At 47.9% G+C, this 26,035-nt stretch overlaps 1 protein-coding gene across 3 annotated transcripts; it reads right to left on the reverse strand.

Moving 5' to 3' along the window:
* Positions 1-431: 431 nt before the first annotated feature.
* GNG13 (G protein subunit gamma 13) lies at positions 432-16,289 on the reverse strand. 3 transcript variants are annotated; one of them, XM_073558437.1, is made up of 5 exons: positions 15,831-16,289; positions 15,415-15,697; positions 2,527-2,760; positions 2,304-2,440; positions 432-1,141 (listed from the first exon to the last, which is right to left on the reverse strand). In XM_073558437.1, exons 4-5 carry the CDS (start codon positions 2,399-2,401, stop codon positions 1,036-1,038), a joined length of 204 nt encoding a protein of 67 aa, XP_073414538.1. In that variant the 5' UTR covers positions 2,402-2,440; positions 2,527-2,760; positions 15,415-15,697; positions 15,831-16,289; the 3' UTR covers positions 432-1,035. The 3 variants fall into 3 exon arrangements, with proteins under 3 accessions (XP_073414538.1, XP_073414537.1, XP_073414539.1); XM_073558436.1 differs by having other exon boundaries at positions 15,415-16,289; XM_073558438.1 differs by lacking the exons at positions 15,415-15,697; positions 15,831-16,289 and adding an exon at positions 12,900-14,575.
* Positions 16,290-26,035: the final 9,746 nt, after the last annotated feature.

Here is a 26,035-nt window from a genome sequence, read left to right on the forward strand (position 1 = left end):
TAGTTATATTCTTGTACATAGGAGCAGTATTATAGTAGTTATATTCTTGTACATAGGAGCAGTATTATAGTAGTTATATTCTTGTACATAGAGAGCAGTATTATAGTAGTTATATTCTTGTACATAGGAGCAGTATTATAGTAGTTATATTCTTGTACATAGAGAGCAGTATTATAGTAGTTATATTCTTGTACATAGGAGCAGTATTATAGTAGTTATATTCTTGTACATAGAGAGCAGTATTATAGTAGTTATATTCTTGTACATAGAGAGCAGTATTATAGTAGTTATATTTTTGTACATAGGAGCAGTATTATAGTCATTATATTCTTGCACATAGAGGGCAGTATTATAGTAGTTATATTCTTAGTATAAGATTATGGATCGGATGTTTCCCACTGTTGAGATCAATGACTGCAGTGACAGTGATGGAAAAAAAAATGCACCAAGTTTTTATTAGATATGAATTTTCTATTCAATTTTATAATAATCTTTGCATTTAATTCTTTGGACAGAAAAATACAAAGGGGTTGGGTGGGTCTGCAGGTTCCCCTTATTTTCAATAAATTAATTACAACATCCTGGAAAGCATAGATTGTTTACATAGTGCATATTCTGGCCAGTACAGTCGGGGGCGCTGTTGGGTACAGCGGCACCAGGGCCTGAAGCCTCTCATGCTACTTTTGCAGTGCAGGTTGTGCCAGATTATTGCCGTCTTACAGATGTGACGCAGCGCACACACAGCAGAACTTCTCATCGCAGAGCAGTTTGCTAAACTAAAGCAAAGGCATTCTCCTGCATTCACCAAACCGTGTAAACCTAAAGGTAAAGTATAATGGGTCCTCGTCTTCACCCCTCTATCTACTGGTCATGGAGAAATGTAGGAATCTGGGTACGCGGGTGACTAGGAGCCCCGCTGTGGAGTGGCAGGATGCAGCGCAGTCATCGGCTTCCTATTTGCACCCTATAATCAGTATTGGTTACATTCAGAGTAAATGAGAAGATCGGGTGGGGGCAGTGCCGGGAGTCGGAGCCTCACAGGATGCTGCACTTTCCTCTCTCCACCCATGGGTTATTCTTCATCAGCTCGGGGTTCAGGAATGGGTCATTGGGCACCCCCTCTTCTATCCACTTTAATAACCTAAAATAAAAGGAGTGGGAGACAAGTTACCAAAAGTCTCCAGACTTCATACTCTACACCGACAGCAGCCAGCGTGAACAAGCGAAGCTGCAGTGCAAAGAATGGGGCAGGCCACGCGTCTGATGAGCTGAGAAGTACATTATAGGCTTGGCTCCATCATCACTTGCTGGTTTTAAGTCTCTACCCACCTCTCCTCCTGGGTGACAATAGGGCTATATTCTTGCACCCGATGATGATGGAGCTCCCCCTCCCCCCCTTTTCAGGTGATAATGCAGATGTCTCCACTTTCCATGTGGTGATTGAACTATGTCTCTGCCCCAGAAGCTTCCCCTTTGCCCCCTCTCCAGGTGATGATGAAACATTGTTCTCCCTCATACTTGATGTGATGGAGCTTGCTTTTTTTTTTTTTCTTTTTTGACTGTGAGGTGGTGACAAAACCTTACATCGCCACCTGGTGGTCAGAGTTGGTATTGAGCTAAATGAGTCTGTTCTACCTGTAAGTGCAGCAGTTGGGAATATAGTAAATACAGGAGAAGCTGTATTGGGGTCTCCATCGCTGCACCATTACCATTCTCCACTGAACATAGTACATTAACCATTACATGGCCAGGCTCTGTGCCACAGCTGTGACTGGGCGCCTGTAATGAATGAAGATGTGGCTGTGCTTTCCCTTATTGACTTGCTGCTCAGCTTTTCATTAGTAACGAGCTAACTTTTAATTACGGCACTTTACAGCCGATTTCCTAATTAGACTTTAAAGTGTCTTCATCACCAGGACGGTGAGCGGAGTCCTCACCCCATGATACCGGGTCACCGTCTCCATAAACTACATCATAAGTGGAATGGGGGCCCCCCAGGAACTGACGTGTTCATTTATTGCTTTTTGCGGGGACCCTACTCCTTTTACTCCACTCCCCTCCCTGTAACAAAGCACACTATATAATCACCATACCCTCCTTACATACTCTGTGCTGCTTTCTCAGTCTCTCTTCCTTAATATTCAACATATCTACACTTCCCTTACAATTAATGAACTCACATTGTCCTTAAATACTCTGTGATGTGTGTCCCTCTACCATACAACTTATATGCAGCTCAGGTGCACTGGTGATCTCATGAAATCCTCTGTGCTGCTGTGGGCGTCTGCGCCGCCTGTACTCACTCAGGTATGGACTTGGAAGACATCTCTCTCTTATAGGCCAGCTGGTACTTCAGGCTTTCCACCTCCTTCTTCATCTGGGGCGCGTCCATCTCATCCATGGCTGCTGCTGTTCAGTGGAAGACCCCGCAGAGAATGAGCTGTAAGATGACACCGGTTATACCCCTCTGTGCGGACCTGCCCCCCAGGGTACGTCCCGTAGCTCCGCAGGGGTGTCCGCTCTTACCTGCTGCTACCGGAAACCAAACTTCAGGGATGTCGCCTCTTATCTCTGGCCGTTTATCTCCTGCTTTGCATCTATGACCGGGCAGAAGTCAAATGAAGCTCAGAGGGGATTTGTATGAGATTTGAATGTTCCAGGAGGCGGCAGAGGAGGAGAGGAAGGGCGGCTACACGGGCAGACGAGGGCAGCCCTATATGGCATTTAGGGCAGGTGCAGCACTAAGGCCCCTGCGAGCGCCTGGGGGGGAAGGAAAGAGGAGAAGACTGGATGAGAACAGACATGCAATGGTGTCATACACCGAATACTACAACCCCCAACACGCCCACAGTACAATCCTATCATCCTCCATACACCGAGTACTACAACCCCCAACACGCTCACAGTACAATCCTAACATCCTCCATCCAGAGGACTACAACCCCCAAAACACCCACAGTACAATACTAACATCCTCCATACACCGAGCACTACAACCCCCGACGCCCACAGTACAATCCTAACATCCTCCATCCAGAGGACTACAACCCCCAAAACACCCACAGTACAATACTAACATCCTCCATACACCGAGCACTACAACCCCCGACGCCCACAGTACAACCCTAACATCCTCCATACACCGAGCACTACAACCCCCAACACGCCCACAGTACAACCCTATCATCCTCCATACACCGAGCACTACAACCCCCGACACGCCCACAGAACAATCCTAACATCCTCCATCCAGAGGACTACAACCCACAATACAATCCTAACATCCTCCATACACCAAGTACGACAACCCCCAACGTGCCCACAGTACAATCCTATCATCCTCCATACACCGAGCACTACAAACCCCAACACGCCCACAGTACAATCCTAACATCCTCCATCCAGAGGACTACAACCCCCAAAACACCCACAGTACAATCCTAACATCCTCCATCCAGAGGACTACAACCCCCAACACGCCCACAGTACAATCCTATCATCCTCCATACACCGAGTACTACAACCCCCAACACGCCCACAGTACAATCCTAACATCCTCCATACACCGAGCACTACAACCCCCAACACGCCCACAGTACAATCCTAACATCCTCCATACACCGAGCACTACAACCCCCAACACGCCCACAGTACAATCCTATCATCCTCCATACACCGAGTACTACAACCCCCAACACGCCCACAGTACAATCCTAACATCCTCCATACACCGAGCACAACCCCCAACACGCCCACAGTACAATCCTAACATGCTCCATACACCGAGCACTACAACCCCCAACACGCCCACAGTACAATCCTAACATGCTCCATACACAGAGCACTACAACCCCCAACACACCCACAGTACAATCCTAACATCCTCCATACACCGAGCACTACAACCCCCAACACACCCACAGTACAATCCTATCATCCTCCATACACCGAGCACTACAACCTCCAACACACCCACAGTACAATCCTAACATCCTCCATACACCGAGCACTACAACCCCCAACACACCCACAGTACAATCCTAACATCCTCCATACACAGAGCACTACAACCCCCAAGACACCCACAGTACAATCCTATCATCCTCCATACACCGAGTACTACAACCCCCAACGTGCCCACAGTACAATCCTAACATCCTCCACCCAGAGGACTACAACCCCCAACACACCCACAGTACAATCCTATCATCCTCCATACACCGAGTACTACAACCCCCAACACGCCCACAGTACAATCCTAACATCCTCCATACACCGAGCACTACAACCCCCAACACGCCCACAGTACAATCCTAACATCCTCCATACACCGAGCACTACAACCCCCAACACGCCCACAGTACAATCCTATCATCCTCCATACACCGAGTACTACAACCCCCAACACGCCCACAGTACAATCCTAACATCCTCCATACACCGAGCACAACCCCCAACACGCCCACAGTACAATCCTAACATGCTCCATACACCGAGCACTACAACCCCCAACACGCCCACAGTACGATCCTAACATGCTCCATACACAGAGCACTACAACCCCCAACACACCCACAGTACAATCCTAACATCCTCCATACACCGAGCACTACAACCCCCAACACACCCACATTACAATCCTATCATCCTCCATACACCGAGCACTACAACCTCCAACACACCCACAGTACAATCCTAACATCCTCCATACACCGAGCACTACAACCCCCAACACACCCACAGTACAATCCTAACATCCTCCATACACAGAGCACTACAACCCCCAAGACACCCACAGTACAATCCTATCATCCTCCATACACCGAGTACTACAACCCCCAACGTGCCCACAGTACAATCCTAACATCCTCCACCCAGAGGACTACAACCCCCAACACACCCACAGTACAATCCTATCATCCTCCATACACCGAGTACTACAACCCCCAACACGCCCACAGTACAATCCTAACATCCTCCATACACCGAGCACTACAACCCCCAACACACCCACATTACAATCCTATCATCCTCCATACACCGAGCACTACAACCTCCAACACACCCACAGTACAATCCTAACATCCTCCATACACCGAGCACTACAACCCCCAACACACCCACAGTACAATCCTAACATCCTCCATACACAGAGCACTACAACCCCCAAGACACCCACAGTACAATCCTATCATCCTCCATACACCGAGCACTACAACCTCCAACACACCCACAGTACAATCCTAACATCCTCCATACACAGAGCACTACAACCCCCAACACGCCCACAGTACAATCCTAACATACTCCATACACCGAGCACTACAACCCCCAACACGCCCATAGTACAATCCTAACATCCTCCATATACCGAGCACAACCTCCAACACGCCCACAGTACAATCCTAACATACTCCATACACCGAGCACTACAACCCCCACCACACCCACAGTACAATCCTAACATCCTCCATACACCGAGCACTACAACCCCCAACACACCCACAGTACAATCCTAACATCCTCCATACACCGAGCACTACAACCCCCAACACGCCTACAGTACAATCCTAACATCCTCCATATACCGAGCACTACAACCCCCAACACACCCACAGTACAATCCTAACATCCTCCATACACCGAGCACCACAACCCCCAACACACCCACAGTACAATCCTATCATCCTCCATGCACCGAGCACCACAACCCCCAACACACCCACAGTACAATCCTATCATCCTCCATATACCGAGCACTACAACCCCCAACACGCCCACAGTACAATCCTATCATCCTCCATACACCGAGTACTACAACCCCCAACACGCCCACAGTACAATCCTAACATCCTCCATACACCGAGTACTACAACCCCCAACACACCCACAGTACAATCCTAACATCCTCCATGCACCGAGCACCACAACCCCCAACACACCCACAGTACAATCCTATCATCCTCCATATACCGAGCACTACAACCCCCAACACACCCACAGTACAATCCTAACATCCTCCATACACCGAGCACCACAACCCCCAACACACCCACAGTACAATCCTATCATCCTCCATATACCGAGCACTACAACCCCCAACACGCCCACAGTACAATCCTATCATCCTCCATATACCGAGCACTACAACCCCCAACACGCCCACAGTACAATCCTATCATCCTCCATACACCGAGTACTACAACCCCCAACACGCCCACAGTACAATCCTAACATCCTCCATACACCGAGCACAACCCCCAACACGCCCACAGTACAATCCTAACATGCTCCATACACCGAGCACTACAACCCCCAACACGCCCACAGTACAATCCTAACATCCTCCATACACCGAGCACTACAACCCCCAAAGTGCCCACAGTACAATCCTAACATCCTCCATACACCGAGTACTACAACCCCCAACACGCCCACAGTACAATCCTAACATCCTCCATACACCGAGCACTACAACCCCCAACACACCCACAGTACAATCCTATCATCCTCCATACACCGAGCACTACAACCTCCAACACACCCACAGTACAATCCTAACATCCTCCATACACCGAGCACTACAACCCCCAACACACCCACAGTACAATCCTAACATCCTCTACCCAGAGGACTACAACCCCCAACACACCCACAGTACAATCCTATCATCCTCCATACACCGAGTACTACAACCCCCAACACGCCCACAGTACAATCCTAACATCCTCCATACACCGAGCACTACAACCCCCAACACACCCACATTACAATCCTATCATCCTCCATACACCGAGCACTACAACCTCCAACACACCCACAGTACAATCCTAACATCCTCCATACACCGAGCACTACAACCCCCAACACACCCACAGTACAATCCTATCATCCTCCATACACCGAGCACTACAACCTCCAACACACCCACAGTACAATCCTAACATCCTCCATACACCGAGCACTACAACCCCCAACACACCCACAGTACAATCCTAACATCCTCCATACACAGAGCACTACAACCCCCAAGACACCCACAGTACAATCCTATCATCCTCCATACACCGAGTACTACAACCCCCAACGTGCCCACAGTACAATCCTAACATCCTCCACCCAGAGGACTACAACCCCCAACACACCCACAGTACAATCCTATCATCCTCCATACACCGAGTACTACAACCCCCAACACGCCCACAGTACAATCCTAACATCCTCCATACACCGAGCACTACAACCCCCAACACACCCACATTACAATCCTATCATCCTCCATACACCGAGCACTACAACCTCCAACACACCCACAGTACAATCCTAACATCCTCCATACACCGAGCACTACAACCCCCAACACACCCACAGTACAATCCTAACATCCTCCATACACAGAGCACTACAACCCCCAAGACACCCACAGTACAATCCTATCATCCTCCATACACCGAGCACTACAACCTCCAACACACCCACAGTACAATCCTAACATCCTCCATACACAGAGCACTACAACCCCCAACACGCCCACAGTACAATCCTAACATACTCCATACACCGAGCACTACAACCCCCAACACGCCCATAGTACAATCCTAACATCCTCCATATACCGAGCACAACCTCCAACACGCCCACAGTACAATCCTAACATCCTCCATACACCGAGCACTACAACCCCCAACACGCCCACAGTACAATCCTAACATACTCCATACACCGAGCACTACAACCCCCAACACACCCACAGTACAATCCTAACATCCTCCATACACCGAGCACTACAACCCCCAACACACCCACAGTACAATCCTAACATCCTCCATACACCGAGCACTACAACCCCCAACACGCCTACAGTACAATCCTAACATCCTCCATACACCGAGCACTACAACCCCAACACACCCACAGTACAATCCTAACATCCTCCATACACCGAGCACTACAACCCCCAACACGCCTACAGTACAATCCTAACATCCTCCATACACCGAGCACTACAACCCCCAACACGCCTACAGAACAATCCTAACATCCTCCATACACCGAGCACTACAACCCTCAACACACCCACAGTACAATCCTAACATCCTCCATACACCGAGCACTACAACCCCCAACACGCCTACAGTACAATCCTAACATCCTCCATACACCGAGTACGACAACCCCCAACACGCCCACAGTACAATCCTAACATCCTCCATATATAGACCTGTACCGTGGTCACAGTAAGAGTTGTAGTGCTCTATTTATAGAGGATGATAAGATTGTATAATGGTCATGTTGAGGGTTGTAGTGCCTTTTCATTCTCTATGTACAGAACACTACGACCCTCATCATTTTCTAGACACAGAGCACTACAACCCTCAATACGACTGATCACAAGGATCTGTCCACTTATATTGCTATTACCCTCTGCACCTAGACAACTACAACTCTCAACATGGCTATAATACTAGCCAACTGTTCTGTGCACATAGGAGCACTACTACCCCCAATGTGTCTATAATACTGTATGTATAATAGACCTACACAACGCCATTATCCTCTATGCAAAGACTACACCACCCAACATCAGTGTAATAGAGGACTACAACTCCAACTATGGACACCATACCATTCTAATAGGCTATGTGCACACGTTGCGGATTCCGCTGCGTTTTTTTCTGCGCGGAACCGCAGGTAAAGTGACCTGCGGTTTCACACGTCTACTATGTTAAAGGTGTGAAACCGCTGCGGAAACAGCCCAAACAATTGACATGCTGCAGTTTGTAAACCGCAGCAAAACTGCGCGGAAAAAACCACACCATCAGCACAGCGTTTTTGAAACCCCATAGGGTTTCATTGTACTGTACTTGGTCTGCGGAACTGCTGCGTTTCCGCAGGAGCAAAACCGATGCGGAAACGCAGCAGAATCCGCAACGTGTGCACATAGCCGTATACTCCGATACCTACAACCCCCAACGTGACCGTGATCCGGTTCTACGATTCTACACGGCGTGTCATGGTGAGGGTTGTAGTCCCCACTCGTTATCCTCGCGCTGTGGATTAAGTACAAATCTGAGACTCCGGGAACAAAATCTAACAAAGCTGGAGCAGATGGAGGATGGGGGTTGTGTCCTGCCCATATTTTCACACAAACACAGATCAGGATCTTTTTATTTTGGGAGTGGGAGGGACGCGGGGGTCGGGTACATGAAGGATTAGTATGTTCTGCAGGATGTAAACATTGTGAGATTTTCTGAGTGCTGAGACCCCCCCAGTCCTGGGTGCAGATTTGGGTCCCAGACCCCCAATGTGACCGGTCATCAAACAGACGGAATGCAAGAATAAGACTGTGCAGATCTTGTGTGGTCCGTAACCATGGAGACACATAGGTCTTCGTAAGAGCTGTGTACACAAAACAGTCTAAAGCTTCTTCGCTGCCGTTACTGATCCAGGTCTCCGGCATTGGAGAAAGCATTCCCCAAATTATCAATACAAAACTCAGGGCATTCAAGTCCGGTGCCCAAAAACTAGCAGGAACCCAAATTGGGCAGAAATACCACCAGTATGACAACTTCTGGGGGCATTTTTGCTTATTTCCACCCCATTTACGATGTGGTTGTTAGGACTATACAGACAAAATCAGGACTGTAGACCGGTATGGGATATATCAGACCCGCGCAAACTGCGGGCAGGGACAGGCAGAGGAATAATGGAGTCCTGCTATGGGGTGGGTGAGTCGGGGGTGGTCTGGTGCTTTGATCCCCTCGCCCTGTGTCCTGATTTCAGGGTGCAGATATAGTTGAATATGACGGTGCAGGAGTGAGCCGTCTGCTCCCTGTACCACCATTCAGCCTGGGCAGCGGAGTCTCGGCCCAGCAGGCGTCATGTCCTCACTGGGTCTGCTGCCCGCAGCCTCACCCACATACTGCACATAGGTGGTACAGGGAGAAGCTGAGGTGGGCAACCGAGGTCATCATACTGTGTGGGAATGTTGTGGGGGGCATCATACTGTCTGAGGTCTATGGGGCGGTATTATAATGTGCGGAGGCCTTTATATTTTATGGGGGATTGTGGTTGTCAGCATACTGTGTGGGGGCCATTATACTGTTTGGGTGATTGTGGGGGCGATTATACTGTGTGAAGTCTATCAGAGTGAATTGGGGGCTGTGGGAGCCATCAAACTGGTTGGGAAGCTATGAAGGCCATCATACTGCACGGGGAGCTGTGGGGCCATCATGTGGGGCATCATACTGTATGGGGCATTGTTAGGGCAACCATACTGTACAGAGAGCTGCGGGGGGGGGCCACCATACTGTACAGAGAGCTGCGGGGGGGCCACCATACTGTACGGAGAGCTGCGGGGGCCACCATACTGTACGGAGAGCTGCGGGGGGCCACCATACTGTACGGAGAGCTGCGGTGGGCCACCATGCTGTACGGAGAGCTGCGGGGGGGGCCACCATACTGTACGGAGATCTGCGGTGGACCACCATACTGTACGGAGAGCTGCGGGGGCCATCATACGGTACGGAGAGCTGCGGGGGGCCACCATGCTGTACGGAGAGCTGCGGGGGCCATCATACTGTACAGAGAGCTGCGGGGGGCCACCATACTGTACGGAGAGCTGCGGTGGGCCACCATACTGTACGGAGAGCTGCGGGGGCCATCAAACTGTATGGAGAGCTGCGGGGGGCCACCATACTGTACGGAGAGCTGCGGGGGGCCACCATACTGTACAGAGAGCTGTGGGGGGGCACCATACTGTATGGAGAGCTGCGCGGGCGTCACACTGTATGGAGAGCTGCGCGGGCGTCACACTGTACGGAGAGCTGCGCGGGCGTCATACTGTACGGAGAGCTGCGCGGACGTCATACTGTACAGAGAGCTGCGGGGGGGCCGTCATACTGTACGGAGAGCTGCGGGGGCCCGTCATACTGTACGGAGAGCTGCGGGGGCCCATCATACTGTACGGAGAGCTGCGGGGGCATCATGCTGTACGGAGCTGCGGGGGCCACCATACTGTACGGAGAGCTGCGGGGGCCACCATACTGGAGAGCTGCGGGGGCCATCATACTGTATGGGGAGCTGCGAGGGCCATCATACTGTACGGAGAGCTGCAGGGGCCACCATACTGTACGGAGAGCTGCGGGGGCATCATACTGTACGGAGAGCTGCGGGGGCATCATGCTGTACGGAGCTGCGGGGGCCACCATACTGTACGGAGAGCTGCGGGGGCCATCATACTGTACGGAGAGCTACAGGGGCATCATACTGTACGGAGAGCTGCAGGGGCCACCATACTGTACGGAGAGCTGCGGGGGCATCATACTGTACGGAGAGCTGCGGGGGCATCATGCTGTACGGAGCTGCGGGGGCCACCATACTGTACGGAGAGCTGCGGGGGCATCATGCTGTACGGAGCTGCGGGGGCCACCATACTGTACGGAGAGCTGCGGGGGCCACCATACTGTACGGAGAGCTGCGGGGGTATCATACTGGAGAGCTGCGGGGGCCATCATACTGTATGGGGAGCTGCGGGGGCCATCATACTGTACGGAGAGCTACGGGGGCCACCATACTGTACGGAGCGCTGCGGAGGGCCACCATACTGTACGGAGCGCTGCGGAGGGCCATTATACTGTACAGAGAGTTGCGGGGGGCCATTATACTGTACGGAGAGCTGCGGGGGGGCCACCATACTGTACGGAGAGTTGCGGCAGCCACCATACTGTACGGAGAGCTGCGGCGGGCCACCATACTGTACGGAGAGCTGCGGCGGGCCACCATACTGTACGGAGTGCTGCGGGGGGCCATTATACTGTACGGAGAGGTGCGGGGGGGGGGCCATTATACTGTACGGAGAGCTGCGGGGGGCATCATACTGCATGGGGCGCTGTTGATTAAAGTACAAAGGCTGAATAACTGGAGAACACAATTTACTTTGTAAAAGGTAGTGACATGTATTCGCTGCGGCAGCGAGTCACCAGACTTAATATTTATCACATAATATTGAGCAGAATTAAGGAATAAGAATTATTAATAGAGTTAATTTCAGCTTGTTGGTTCGGCCTCCACAGCAGTCACAGTCTCTCATTGGGGAAGTTAATTGCCCACCGCGGATATATCTTTGTACCGGTTGCCCCCCCGGCAGTCTCTTTTTCACTATGTACTTGTGGGCAATGCTCTGAGGACGACGTGTCCTCTTGCAGATAGAAACCTATAGACCGGGAGGATGAGCAGCACCACACATCTGTCTGTGGCCACCACTAGAGGGCGCTCACTGCATACTGATTTACAAAAAAAAAACTGTATGAATCCAGCTGCAGTGAGCGCCCTCTAGTGGTGGCTGCAGCCAGAAATAATTAACGTCTATCTAATGCTGGTGGTTTGGAGCTTTGTATAAGAAAAACGGAGGTGAAACGGCTCTATAGATGGAGAAGTGAATCAATGGGGAACGCTGTAATGGATATGGAGGGCCCTCTGTTACTGGGCTCCAGATGATTGATGCTGAGGGGGCAATAGGGGGGACCTGACAGTCATCCAGGAGTCTGAGGGTCTCTGTTGAGATGTCTAGAAGCCCCCGGGGGTCTGTGCAGTGATATATCGTCCGGGCCTCGTCCATGGTGCAGCCGCTAATGCATCACATGAGCCCAATGCAAATTCTGCTGACAGTCTCCATCTGTCGCCCTCCGCCGCCCCCACTGCGGTCCCCCATGTATTTGTATACTGGGTGTAGACATTGTCGCTGCACGGCTCCTACAAACCCACAGACACAGTATTGACACAGGGCTGCCGCTATTAACTCTGTCACTACCACTGTAATCAAACCTCACCCGTCAAGGGACAAGTCAGTATTTTCTACTAAAAGGCCTGAAATGCGTTGGAGCATGAGCGCTACTTACCTAGAAACGCCTAAACTAATCCACTGGCGACAATGATCCCGTGACCCGCTGCGTCCAATCACCGGCCTCACTGGTCACATGCAGTCATTACCCAAGCCAGAGATTGGCTGCCCAAGTCACATGACCTGTAAAATGAACATTTCTGGACAACCCCTTTAATACTCCTGAAAGCTGAGGGATTGTTACAGTTGCGTCCTTTGCGATGTAACCCAACTGTAACGGACCCTCAGCTGGGGGAGGTATTAGGTTTGGGTGGGTTAATAAAATTGTTCCTATTCACTTACAGGTGAGTAAGCAACAGAGAGGGGGAACTGATCGCGGGGGGAGAAAAGAAAAACATGTTGGTGCATGAAGAATGGCGACTTTTTCCAGTATGACTCCTGGTCGCTACTTCTACAAGTGGGCGGGTCTTAGCTGGAGGGGTGGGGTCACCCATGCCCATAAACGACAGCTCAGTGTGGAATGGGAGAAGCCGCCGTGCGTCACTGATCGTCGGGGTGCGTGCACGCTCATAACTTGGCACATTTTACTCCCAACGAGTATAAAATATTAAATTTCCCCCAAAGTCTATTACAGAATCGCAGAACTTTTCATTATAAATGGATTAAACCTCGTTCCTATAAATCTTTAATTACCCACAAAGCAAAAAAAATAAAAAAATAGACAACCTCCCTCACCTAAGAAAACGACTCGTCGGGAGCGGAGATTAGCGAGCAGAATCCGTCATTATGGAGGATGATCACCTAATAGCACCGATAACAGCCCGGGGGGGCAGCGGATGACCCCCCGAGGTGCAGGACGACTGACCAACACCACGGGAGGGGAGGAGGGAGCTGCAGCTGCAGGCCTGACCTATCACTCAGCATTCCTGCCCTCCAGTGGTAAAGACTGCCACTACAAGTGGAAAGTTGTGTTATTCGGGGTCAGGTTGTGCCCATGGATATTTTCTCTCTGAGGACAGACCCTCCGTCTTCACCCGTATGGGCCCTGTTCACCAGATACACCCAGAGGACTCCACCCATTGGAGGCCACAGACTCCATCAGGCCCTCGGCCTTTGACCTGGGAGGTACATATCCAACATATACCACAGACACAGATGGGGGGTCACTTACTTTACGTGAGACCTACGACAAATAAGACTAAACTAGCAGCAGCCGCTTCTTTACACCAACTGGTCTGAATTGTAGCCCGTACCCGGCGGAGCTTACACTCCACAGCGAGATTACGGAGGGACCCTACCCCCTGGGGCCCACCCTGCCCGGTGCCCACGACTGCCAGGACGATGAACAATGTGATCATCTCACCAAATCTTCAGGGGAAGCAAGAAAAAAAAATGGTGCACTGCATCAGTCAGGACCTCTACGGCCACCGACTGATTAGACTGTCGGAGGTCCCGGATAGAGGCGGAGGAGGGAAGGTTGGGGGAGACCTCAGCCAAACACGAACCTGCCCAGTGCCACAGAAAAACCTCACAGATGCAGCAGAGCCGATCCGATTGTGGGAACACAATGCAGTAGGTTTTACCTGCAGTCCTATGTAAAAATCACCGAATGATGATTTCCCCTGTATGTACAAGTTGAGAACAGCTGTGATAATGATCCGTTCGATATGGGACAGTGACGGTAGATCGATTTCATAGGAACCAATTGACCTCAAATTGGAATTTGGAACCCGGATCCCCCCAGAAGTGAATATAAAGCCCCCCCGGACATGGCTCCGCTTACATAGATTACAGGAGTGGTCACAAAACATCTAGAATAGGACTTGATTTCCCGTCCGATCCTCGGACCATCAGCCGCTACTTTACTGAGTGCAGGTCCTATAGTATGGGGGTCTCCCTCAGTCTGTGCTTTTACATAGGACTGCAGGTGAGAGACAGGAGAAGAAAATGCCATTTCAGCTCTGCCAACAGCTAAATACAGGCGACATCCACAACTTTGTCCACGACAGTGATAATAATAGATCCCGCTCCCCCCTACAGAGTAATGGGGGGCAGCGCCCGTCATTAACCCACTAAGCGCTGCACCCCCATCGCTAACCCACGAAGCGCTGCACCCCCATCGTTAACCCACTAAGCGCTGCACCCATCGTTAACCCACTAAGCGCTGCACCCCCCATCGTTAACCCACTAAGCGCTGCACCCCCCATCGTTAACCCACTAAGCGCTGCACCCCCCATCGTTAACCCACTAAGCGCTGCACCCCCCATCGTTAACCCACTAAGTGCTGCACCCCCATCGTTAACCCACAAAGTGCTGCACCCCCCCATCGTTAACCCACAAAGCGCTGCACCCCCCATCGTTAACTCACTAAGTGCTGCACCCCCCATCGTTAACCCACTAAGTGCTGCACCCCCCATCATTAACCCACTAAGTGCTGCACCCCCCATCATTAACCCACTAAGTGCTGCACCCCCCATCATTAACCCACTAAGTGCTGTACCCATCATTAACCCACTAAGTTTTGCACCCCTTGTCACAAGTAAATATTCCAAAATAGCACAGCGGCTCCTTACCTGATCCTGCAGAAATGTCTGGAAGATGCAGCAGAATCCAGGACAGAGCAGGGAAGCGTCGTCTCCCCCCGGATCCAGGCAGGGGCCTTTATAAAGGATGAATCCTGCTAAATCTGCCCAGAATGTAATCTGTTAATGTAGCAGCAATCCAGCCACAGCGGAGGGAGGATTAATACCAGTGATGGCCTTTTATTTCTGGGGATGGGTCGGGAGCGGCTCCAGCAGGAAGGCTTTCTGGAGAGAAGGCGCCGGGATCTGCCGTCTCCTCATCACTTACTATACTCTGCATCAAGTAGCAGAGAGAAAAAAAAAAATCAGGGTTGGCCTCAGACGGACTCATTAGTCACCCGGTGTATTTGTACCATTTTATTGCTGGCGGATGCTAATGACATCCAATGTGCGGCTGCCATAGATACCTGTCCGGGGGATTCTGCCTTTAATTGCTTCCCTAAGGAAAAGCAGACGATGGCCGAGTCTTGTGTGTTTAGGAGGAGACCGTTGTCACCCGGAGACGACAAAAAAGCCGCGGTGTAAAGACGAGAGACACGACAAGAGGAAAGCCTCAGCCATTCTCAGGAAGCGAAAGACTGGTTAGCGGAGAGCATTGTGGCAAAAATCTGCGCCAAATTTATTACCGGTGACATTTTTGATAGCTGCAAAGAAATCGCTTTCTGCTACACAAGAATCGTCGTCCTACGCCTATAATACTGCCCCAATGTACAAAAATATAACTACTATAATACTGCCCCCTATATACAAGAATATAACTACTATAATACTGCTCCTATATACAAGAATATAACTACTATAATACTGCCCCCTATTTACAAGAATATAACTACTATAATACTGCCCCTATGTACAAGAATATAACTACTATAATACTGCTCCTATGTACAAGAATATAACTACTATAATACTGCTCCTATGTACAAGAATATAACTACTATAATACTGCTCCTATGTACAAGAACATAACTACTATAATACTGCCCCCTATGTACAAGAATATAACTACTATAATACTGCTCCTATGTACAGGAATATAACTACTATAATACTGCCCCTATGTACAAGAATATAACTACTATAATACTGCTCCTATGTACAAGAATATAACTACTATAATACTGCCCCCTATGTACAAGAATATAACTACTATAATACTGCTCCTATGTACAGGAATATAACTACTATAATACTGCCCCTATGTACAAGAATATAACTACTATAATACTGCTATGTACAAGAATATAACTACTATAATACTGCCCCTATGTACAAGAATATAACTACTATAATACTGCCCCCTATGTACAAGAATATAACTACTATAATACTGCCCCCTATGTACAAGAATATAACTACTATAATACTGCCCCTATGTACAATAATATAACTACTATAATACTGCCCCTATGTACAAGAATATAACTACTATAATACTGCCCCCTATGTACAAGAATATAACTACTATAATACTGCCCCTATATACAAGAATATAACTACTATAATACTGCCCCTATGTACAAGAATATAACTACTATAATACTGCCCCCTATGTACAAGAATATAACTACTATAATACTGCCCCTATGTACAAGAATATAACTACTATAATACTGCCCCTATGTACAAGAATATAACTACTATAATACTGTTCCTATGAACATGAATATAACTACTATAATACTGCCCCCTATGTACAAGAATATAACTACTATAATACTGCCCCTATGTACAAGAATATAACTACTATAATACTGCCCCTATGTACAAGAATATAACTACTATAATACTGTTCCTATGAACATGAATATAACTACTATAATACTGCTCCTATGTACAAGAATATAACTACTATAATACTGCCCCTATGTACAAGAATATAACTACTATAATACTGCTCCTATGTACAAGAACATAACTACTATAATACTGCCCCCTATGTACAAGAATATAACTACTATAATACTGCTCCTATGTACAGGAATATAACTACTATAATACTGCCCCTATGTACAAGAATATAACTACTATAATACTGCTCCTATGTACAAGAATATAACTACTATAATACTGCCCCCTATGTACAAGAATATAACTACTATAATACTGCTCCTATGTACAGGAATATAACTACTATAATACTGCCCCTATGTACAAGAATATAACTACTATAATACTGCTATGTACAAGAATATAACTACTATAATACTGCCCCTATGTACAAGAATATAACTACTATAATACTGCCCCCTATGTACAAGAATATAACTACTATAATACTGCCCCCTATGTACAAGAATATAACTACTATAATACTGCCCCTATGTACAAGAATATAACTACTATAATACTGCCCCTATGTACAAGAATATAACTACTATAATACTGCCCCCTATGTACAAGAATATAACTACTATAATACTGCCCCTATATACAAGAATATAACTACTATAATACTGCCCCTATGTACAAGAATATAACTACTATAATACTGCCCCCTATGTACAAGAATATAACTACTATAATACTGCCCCTATGTACAAGAATATAACTACTATAATACTGCCCCTGTGTACAAGAATATAACTACTATAATACTGTTCCTATGAACATGAATATAACTACTATAGTACTGCTCCCTATGTACAAGAATATAACTACTATAATACTGCCCCCTATGTACAAGAATATAACTACTATAATACTGCCCCCTATGTACAAGAATATAACTACAATAATACTGTTCCTATGTACAAGAATATAACTACTATAATACTGCCCCTATGTACAAGAATATAACTACTATAATACTGCTCCTATGTACAAGAATATAAATACTATAATACTGCCCCTATGTACAAGAATATAACTACTATAATACTGCCCCCTATGTACAAGAATATAACTACTATAATACTGCTCCTATGTACAAGAATATAACTACTATAATACTGCCCCCTATGTACAAGAATATAACTACTATAATACTGCCCCCTATGTACAAGAATATAACTACTATAATACTGCCCCCAATGTACAAAAATATAACTACTATAATACTGCCCCTATGTACAAGAATATAACTACTATAATACTGCCCCTATGTACAAGAATATAACCACTATAATACTGCCCCTATGTACAAGAATATAACTACTATAATACTGCCCCTATGTACATGAATATAACTACTATAATACTGCTCCTATGTACAAGAATATAACTACTATAATACTGCCCCTATGTACAAGAATATAACTACTATAATACTGCCCCCTATGTACAAGAATATAACTACTATAATACTGCCCCCTATGTACAAGAATATACAGTAACTACTATAATACTGCCCCTATGTACAAGAATATAACTACTATAATACTGCCCCCTATGTACAAGAATATAACTACTATAATACTGCCCCTATGTACAAGAATATAACTACTATAATACTGTCCCTATGTACATGAATATAACTACTATAATACTGCCCCTATGTACAAGAATATAACTACTATAATACTGCCCCTATGTACAAGAATATAACTACTATAATACTGTCCCTATGTACATGAATATAACTACTATAATACTGCCCCCTATGTACAAGAATATAACTACTATAATACTGCCCCCTATGTACAAGAATATAACTACAATAATACTGTTCCTATGTACAAGAATATAACTACTATAATACTGCCCCTATGTACAAGAATATAACTACTATAATACTGCCCCTATGTACAAGAATATAACTACTATAATACTGCTCCTATGTACAAGAATATAACTACTATAATACTGCTCCTATGTACAAGAATATAACTACTATAATACTGCCCCCTATGTACAAGAATATAACTACTATAATACTGCTCCTATGTACAAGAATATAACTACTATAATACTGCCCCCTATGTACAAGAATATAACTACTATAATACTGCCCCCTATATACAAGAATATAACTACTCTAATACTGCCCCCATGTACAAGAATATAACTACTATAATACTGCCCCCTATGTACAAGAATATAACTACTATAATACTGCCCCTATGTACACATATATAACTACTATAATACCGCCTACCATGTATAGGAATACTGCAGATATTTAGCAGGCGCTGTCTGTATTTCTCACCTTGGACATACATTTGTCCTCGCCCCTCCTGGGATGGATAGATTTGTAGTAAGATTTATAGAAGCATTAGGGGCTCGCACAGTAGGGGGGTACTTAGGGGAAAGTCTGTTTATCCCGCTCAGAAAAATGTAATCCTTACTAGATATGGAGATTTATTTTCTATCCCGTGCATGATGTGGATCCGGCTCTACTTTCTGGCATAAGCTGATTACGATGTCCCTTTGCCAAATATTAATGAATCGGTGACATCTGCCGATCAAGGAAAATATGAGACCCCATAAGTAATACCGTTACATTGTGAGGCCATGTATATACAGTGGCATGCAAAAGTTTAGGCACCCCTGGTCAAAATTACTGTTATTGTGAACAGTTAAGGAAGTTGAAGATAAAATGATCTCTAAAAGGCCTAAAGTTAAAGATGACACATTTGTTTTGTATTTTAGGCTAAAAAGTAATACACATTGTAATTTTTTTCACATTTTAAAAATTACAAAAAGAAAAATGGTCTGATGCTAAAGTTTGGGCACCTTTGGAGATTTGTGTGCTCAGATAACTTTGACCAAGGTTTCAGACCTTAATTAGCCTGTAAGGGATATGGCTTGTTCACCCTCAATGTTAGGAAAGGCCAGCTGATGCAGATTCCACAGGTTTAGAAACACATAGCCTCCTCTAACCTTGTGCAAAAAAACAGCCACCATGGGTTCTTTTAAGCAGCTGCCTAGCACTCTGAAAATGAAAATGGTGGAGGCCCACAAAGCAGGAGAAGGCTATAAAAAGATAGCAAAGCATTTTCAAGTTGTCCTTTCCTCAGTTCAATATGTAATTCAAAGAGAAGGCTGGTAGTGCAATAAGAGACTGCGCTGCTGTGGTAGAATTCAAGATATCTTTATTGCCAATGCGTTTCCTGAGCCAGTCCCAGCTCACTTCATCAGGGCATGTTACAGAAGATCATTGCAGGGGTATATATACATTAAAAAAAAAAGGGGGGAAGGTGCCAAGAATAGTGGGGTGTCACCCCACTATTCTTGGCGCCTCCCTCTTTTTTTTTTTTATGTATATATACCCCTGCAATGATCTTCTGTAACATGCCCTGATGAAGTGAGCTGGGACTGGCTCAGGAAACGCGTTGGCAATAAAGATATCTTGAATTCTACCACAGCAGCGCAGTCTCTTATTGCACTACCAGCCTTCTCTTTGTACCAAGTCCTTGGACCTTGTGCAGACTGCTGCAGCTGTTTTATGCGACTATAGTGTTGTGACTCTCACAACCCTATCAGGTGAGCCTAACACTTGCTGTGCACTCATCTACTTTCCATACAGACCTACGCATTGGAAGCGCCCTGTCTCCCCCTTTTCTTTTCACAATATGTAATTCAGAAATAGCAGTTTACAGGAACAGTGGAGGTCAAGATAAGGTCTGGAAGGCCAAGCAAAATTTCAGAGAGAGCTGCTTGTAGGATTGCTAGAAAGGCATATCAGAACCCCCACTTGACTGCAAAAGACCTTCAGAAAGATTTAGCAGATTCTGGAGTTGTGGTAATTGTTCTACTGTTCAGAGACACCTTATCAAATATGGCCTTCATGGAAGAGTCATCAGAAGAAAACCTCTCCTGCACCCTCACCATAAAATTCAGCATCACAGGTATGCAAAAGAACATCTAAACAAGCCCAATGCATTTTAGAAACAAGTCCTGTGAATCATTGAAGTTAAAATAAAACTCTTTGGTTGCAATGATCAAAGGTATGTGCAGAGAAAAAATTGCATAGAATTTCAGGAAAAGAACATCTCTCCAACCATTAAGCATGGGGATGGATCAATCATGCTTTGGAGTTGTGTTGCAGACAATGGCACAGGGAACATTTCACAGGTAGAGGGAAGAATGGAGTCAATGAAATTTCAACAAATTCTTGATGCAAACATAACACCATGTGTAAAAAAGCTGAATTTGAAAACAGGATGGCTTCTACAAATGGATAATGATCACACACATCAAGATCCACAATAGACTACCTCAAAAGGCGATAGCTAGAGGTTTTTCAATGGCCCTCACAGTCCCCCGATTCGATCATCATTGAAAATCTGTAGCTAGCCCTCAAAATAGCAGTGCATGCAAGACGACCCAGGAATCTCACAGAAATGGAAGAATTTTCCAAGGAAGAATGGATAAAATCCATCAAACAAGAATTGAAAGACTCTTGGCTGGCTACTAAAAGCGTTTACAAGCTGTGATATTTTAAAAGGGAGTGCTACTAGGTACTAACTATGCAGGGTGCCCAAACTTTTGCATTGGCCTATTTTCCTTATTGTAATTTTTAAAATGTAAAAAATGACAATAAATAATTTTTTTGGCCTAAAATACAGAGAAAATGTGTCATCTTTAACTTTAGCCCTTTTAGAGATCATTCCATCTTCAACTTGCTTAACTGGTCATAATAACAGTAATTTTGACCAGGGGTGCCCAAACTTTTACATGCCACTGTAATACAGGGGACTACGCGGCTGTGACAGACCAGCAGGATGCAATATACAAAGCAAAGATTATAGGCTTCTCAAACAGATTGACACCGCCCAGCAGATGGGGCTGAGCGCCCCCCTGCACATGCCCTGTGCTCACACACAATGTATCATGCCACTCACATGGCCAGCACTGCCCCCTTCTCCATACACCTCTGATCCAATGAACCCGGGTAAAGAAAAACTGCGAGTCTAGTATATAGTAAAACCACACGAGGTAAAGTGCTAAAAAAGGTGCAGACGTATGTACCAATAAGACAGAGGAGAAGCTGGCAGAGGGAGAAGATCCAGGCGTTTCGCCACAGATGACGGCTTCCTCAGGGGTTTCATGGTTGTATATCATTCTGTGATCTGTAAATGCAACATTATCAAAAACAGCTGTAAAAGGTCATTACAAGCACACGCTGCACAGCAGGATAAAAGGTGGAGAATGTGTCCGATATGATCAGAAAAAGGTCCAGGCAACATTGCCCATCACACGGCCTCTGCTGCCTCATCATGTTATTATAGTGCAACCTGGCGCCATCTCTTCTCAGGTAGACGACACATACACCGGCCATCCACATGTTCCATCAGACCCGGCGTCTTCTACCATTACTCCGGGTCCTGTTCTGATGTTCACGTGTGTGCCATCAGCGTTAGCCGGGGGTCAGCACGGGCGATCTGACCAGCCTGGGGCAACTCAGCCCCTTTTTCAGCAATCTGTCATACTCTGCATATTCTGACATCATTTCATCCTGCTGCTATACTCGGCACATTCGCACACTTCTCTATAGTTGCCGTGATACTTCGTGTGATCTGACACCATTCTATCACAGCCAGTGGAAAAATTTCAACAATTTCTGCTACCCTCGTTCCTCTGTGGAATCATAATGCCCCATAAAGTCCACGAGACTTGGGCACCCATAACTTCCATCCCCCATTTCACCGGTAATCCCTTATCAAAAGTATGGTAAGCACTAAACTGTGTGTCCATGAACAAAAACCCACATACTGGAAACACTCCAGAAAACCTGCCACATAAGGGAAAATTACACCTGCCGTATACCAGGAACACCCCACAAGCCCTGCCGTATACAGGGAACATCATACAAGACACTGCCGTATACAGGGAACACCCCACTAGACCCGCCGTACACCGGAAACATCCCACAAGACCCGCCGTATACCGGGAACACCCCACTAGACCCGCCGTATACAGGGAACACCCCACTAGACCCGCCGAATACGGGGAACACCCCACTAGACCCGCCGAATACGGGGAACACCCCACTAGACCCGCCGTATACCGGGAACACCCCACTAGACCCGCCGAATACCGGGAACACCCCACTAGACCCGCCGAATACGGGGAACACTCCACTAGACCCGCCGTATACCGGGAACACCCAAGACCCGCCGTATACAGGGAACACCGCACTAGACCCGCCATATACCGGAAACCTCCCACAAGACCCGCCGTATACCGGGAACACCCCACTAGACCCGCCGTATACAGGGAACACCCCACTAGACCCGCCGAATACGGGGAACACCCCACTAGACCCGCCGAATACGGGGAACACCCCACTAGACCCGCCGTATACCGGAAACATCCCACAAGACCCGCCGTATACTGGGAACACCCCACTAGACCCGCCGAATACGGGGAACACCCCACTATACCCACCGTATACTGGGAACACCCAAGACCCGCCGTATACTGGGAACACCCAAGACCAGCCGTATACAGGGAACACCCCACAAGACGCGCCATATACCGGGAACATCCCACAAGACCCGCAGTATACCTGGAACATCCCACAAGACCCGCCGTATACCGGGAACATCATACAAGACCCTGCTGTATACAGGGAACACCATACAAGACCCTGTCGTATACAGGGAACACACTACAAGACCCGCCGTAAACCGGGAACACCCCACTAGACCCGCTGTAAATCGGGAACATCCCACAAGACCCGCCGTATACCGGGAACACCCCACTAGACCCGCCGTATACCGGGAACACCCCACAAGAGCTGCAGTATACAGGGCACATCATACAAGACCCTGCCGTATACAGGGAACACACTTATAGACCCGCCGTATACCGGGAACACCCTAGACCCGCCGTAAACCGGGACCATCCCACAAGACCCGCCGTATACCGGGAACACCCCACTAGACCTGCCGTATACCGGAAACACCCCACTAGACCTGCCGTATACCGGAAACATCCCACAAGACCCGCCGTATACCGGGAACACCCCACTAGACCCGCCGAATACCGGGAACACCCCACTAGACCCGCCGAATACCGGGAACACCCCACTAGTCCCGCCGTATACCAGGAACACCCCCCACTAGACCAGCCGTATACCGAGAACACCGCACTAGACCCGCCGTATACCGGGAACACCCCACTAGACCCGCCGAATACCGGCAACACCCCACTAGACCCGCCGAATACCGGGAACACCCCACAAGACCTGCCGTATGCCGGGAACACCCCACAAGACCTACCATATACAGGGAACAACCCACAAGACCTGCCGCATACCGGGAACACCCCACAAGACCCGCCGTATACCGGAACACCTCACTAGACCCGCCGTATACTGGGAACATCCCACAAGACCCGCCGTATAGAGGGAACACCCCACAAGACCTGCTGTATAGAGGGAACACCTCACCCCACAAGACCTGCCGCATAGAGGGAACACCCCACAAGACCTGCCGTATAGAGGGAACACCCCACAAGACCCGCCGTATACCGGGAACACCCCACTAGACCTGCCATATACTGGAACACCCCACAAGACCCGCCGTATACCGGAACACCTCACTAGACCAGCCGTATACCGGGAACATCCCACAAGACCCGCCGTATACCGGGAACACCCCACTAGACCCGCCGTATACCGGGAACATCCCACAAGATCCGCCGCATACCGTGAACACCCCACTAGACCCACCGAATGCCGGCAAGACCCCACTAGACCTGCCGTATACCGGGAACACCCTAGACCCGACGTATACCGGGAACACCCCACTAGACCCGCCGTATACCGGGAACACCCCACTAGACCCGCCGTATACCGGGAAAGCTCCACTAGACCCGCCATATACCGGGAAAACCCAAGACCTGCCGTATACCGGGAACACCCCACAAGACCTGCCGTATACCGGGAACACCCCACTAGACCCGCCGTATACCGAGAACACCCCACTAGACCCGCCGTATACCGGGAACACCCCACTAGACCCGCCGTATACCGGGAACACCCCACAAGGCCTGCCGTATACCGGGAACACCCCACAAGACCTGCCGTATACAGGGATCACCCCACAAGACCTGCCGTATACTGGGAACACCTCACAAGACCTGCTGTATACCGGGAACACCTCACAAGACCTGCTGTATACAGGGAAATCCCCACAAGACCTGCCGTATAACGGGAACACCCCACAAGACCTGCCGTATACCGGGAACACCCCACAAGACCTGCCGTATACCGGGAACACCCCATAAGACCTGCCGTATACAGGGAAAACCCCACAAGACCTGCCGTATACCGGGAACACCCCATAAGACCTGCCGTATACAGGGATCACCCCACAAGACCTGCCATTTACAGGGAACACCCCACAAGACCTGCCGTATACTGGGAACACCCCACAAGACCTGCTGTATACAGGGAAATCCCCACAAGACTTGCCATATACCGGGAACACCCCATAAGACCTGCCGTATACAGGGAACACCCCACAAGACTTGCCATATACAGGGAACACCCCACAAGACATGCCATATACAGGGAACACCCCACAAGACCTGCCGTTTACTGGGAACACCCCACAAGACCTGCCGTGTATAGGGAACACCCCACAAGACCTGCCGTATAGAGGGAACACCCCAAAAGACCTGCCGTATAGAGGGAACACCCCACAAGACCTGCCGTAGAGAG

The sequence above is a fragment of the Dendrobates tinctorius genome, unplaced genomic scaffold (genome assembly GCF_039654945.1).
Source record: "Dendrobates tinctorius isolate UK_male_01 unplaced genomic scaffold, ASM3965494v1 ptg000257l, whole genome shotgun sequence".
NCBI lineage: Eukaryota > Metazoa > Chordata > Amphibia > Anura > Dendrobatidae > Dendrobates > Dendrobates tinctorius.

Coding starts and splice junctions, on each gene's coding strand:
- GNG13 (XM_073558437.1), bottom strand. CDS start 2,401: ATGGATGAGATGGACGCGCCCCAGATGAAGAAGGAGGTGGAAAGCCTG. Junction 1,142..2,303: donor TCTTCCAAGTCCATACCTGA/GTGAGTACAGGC, acceptor CTTTTATTTTAG/GTTATTAAAGTGGATAGAAG.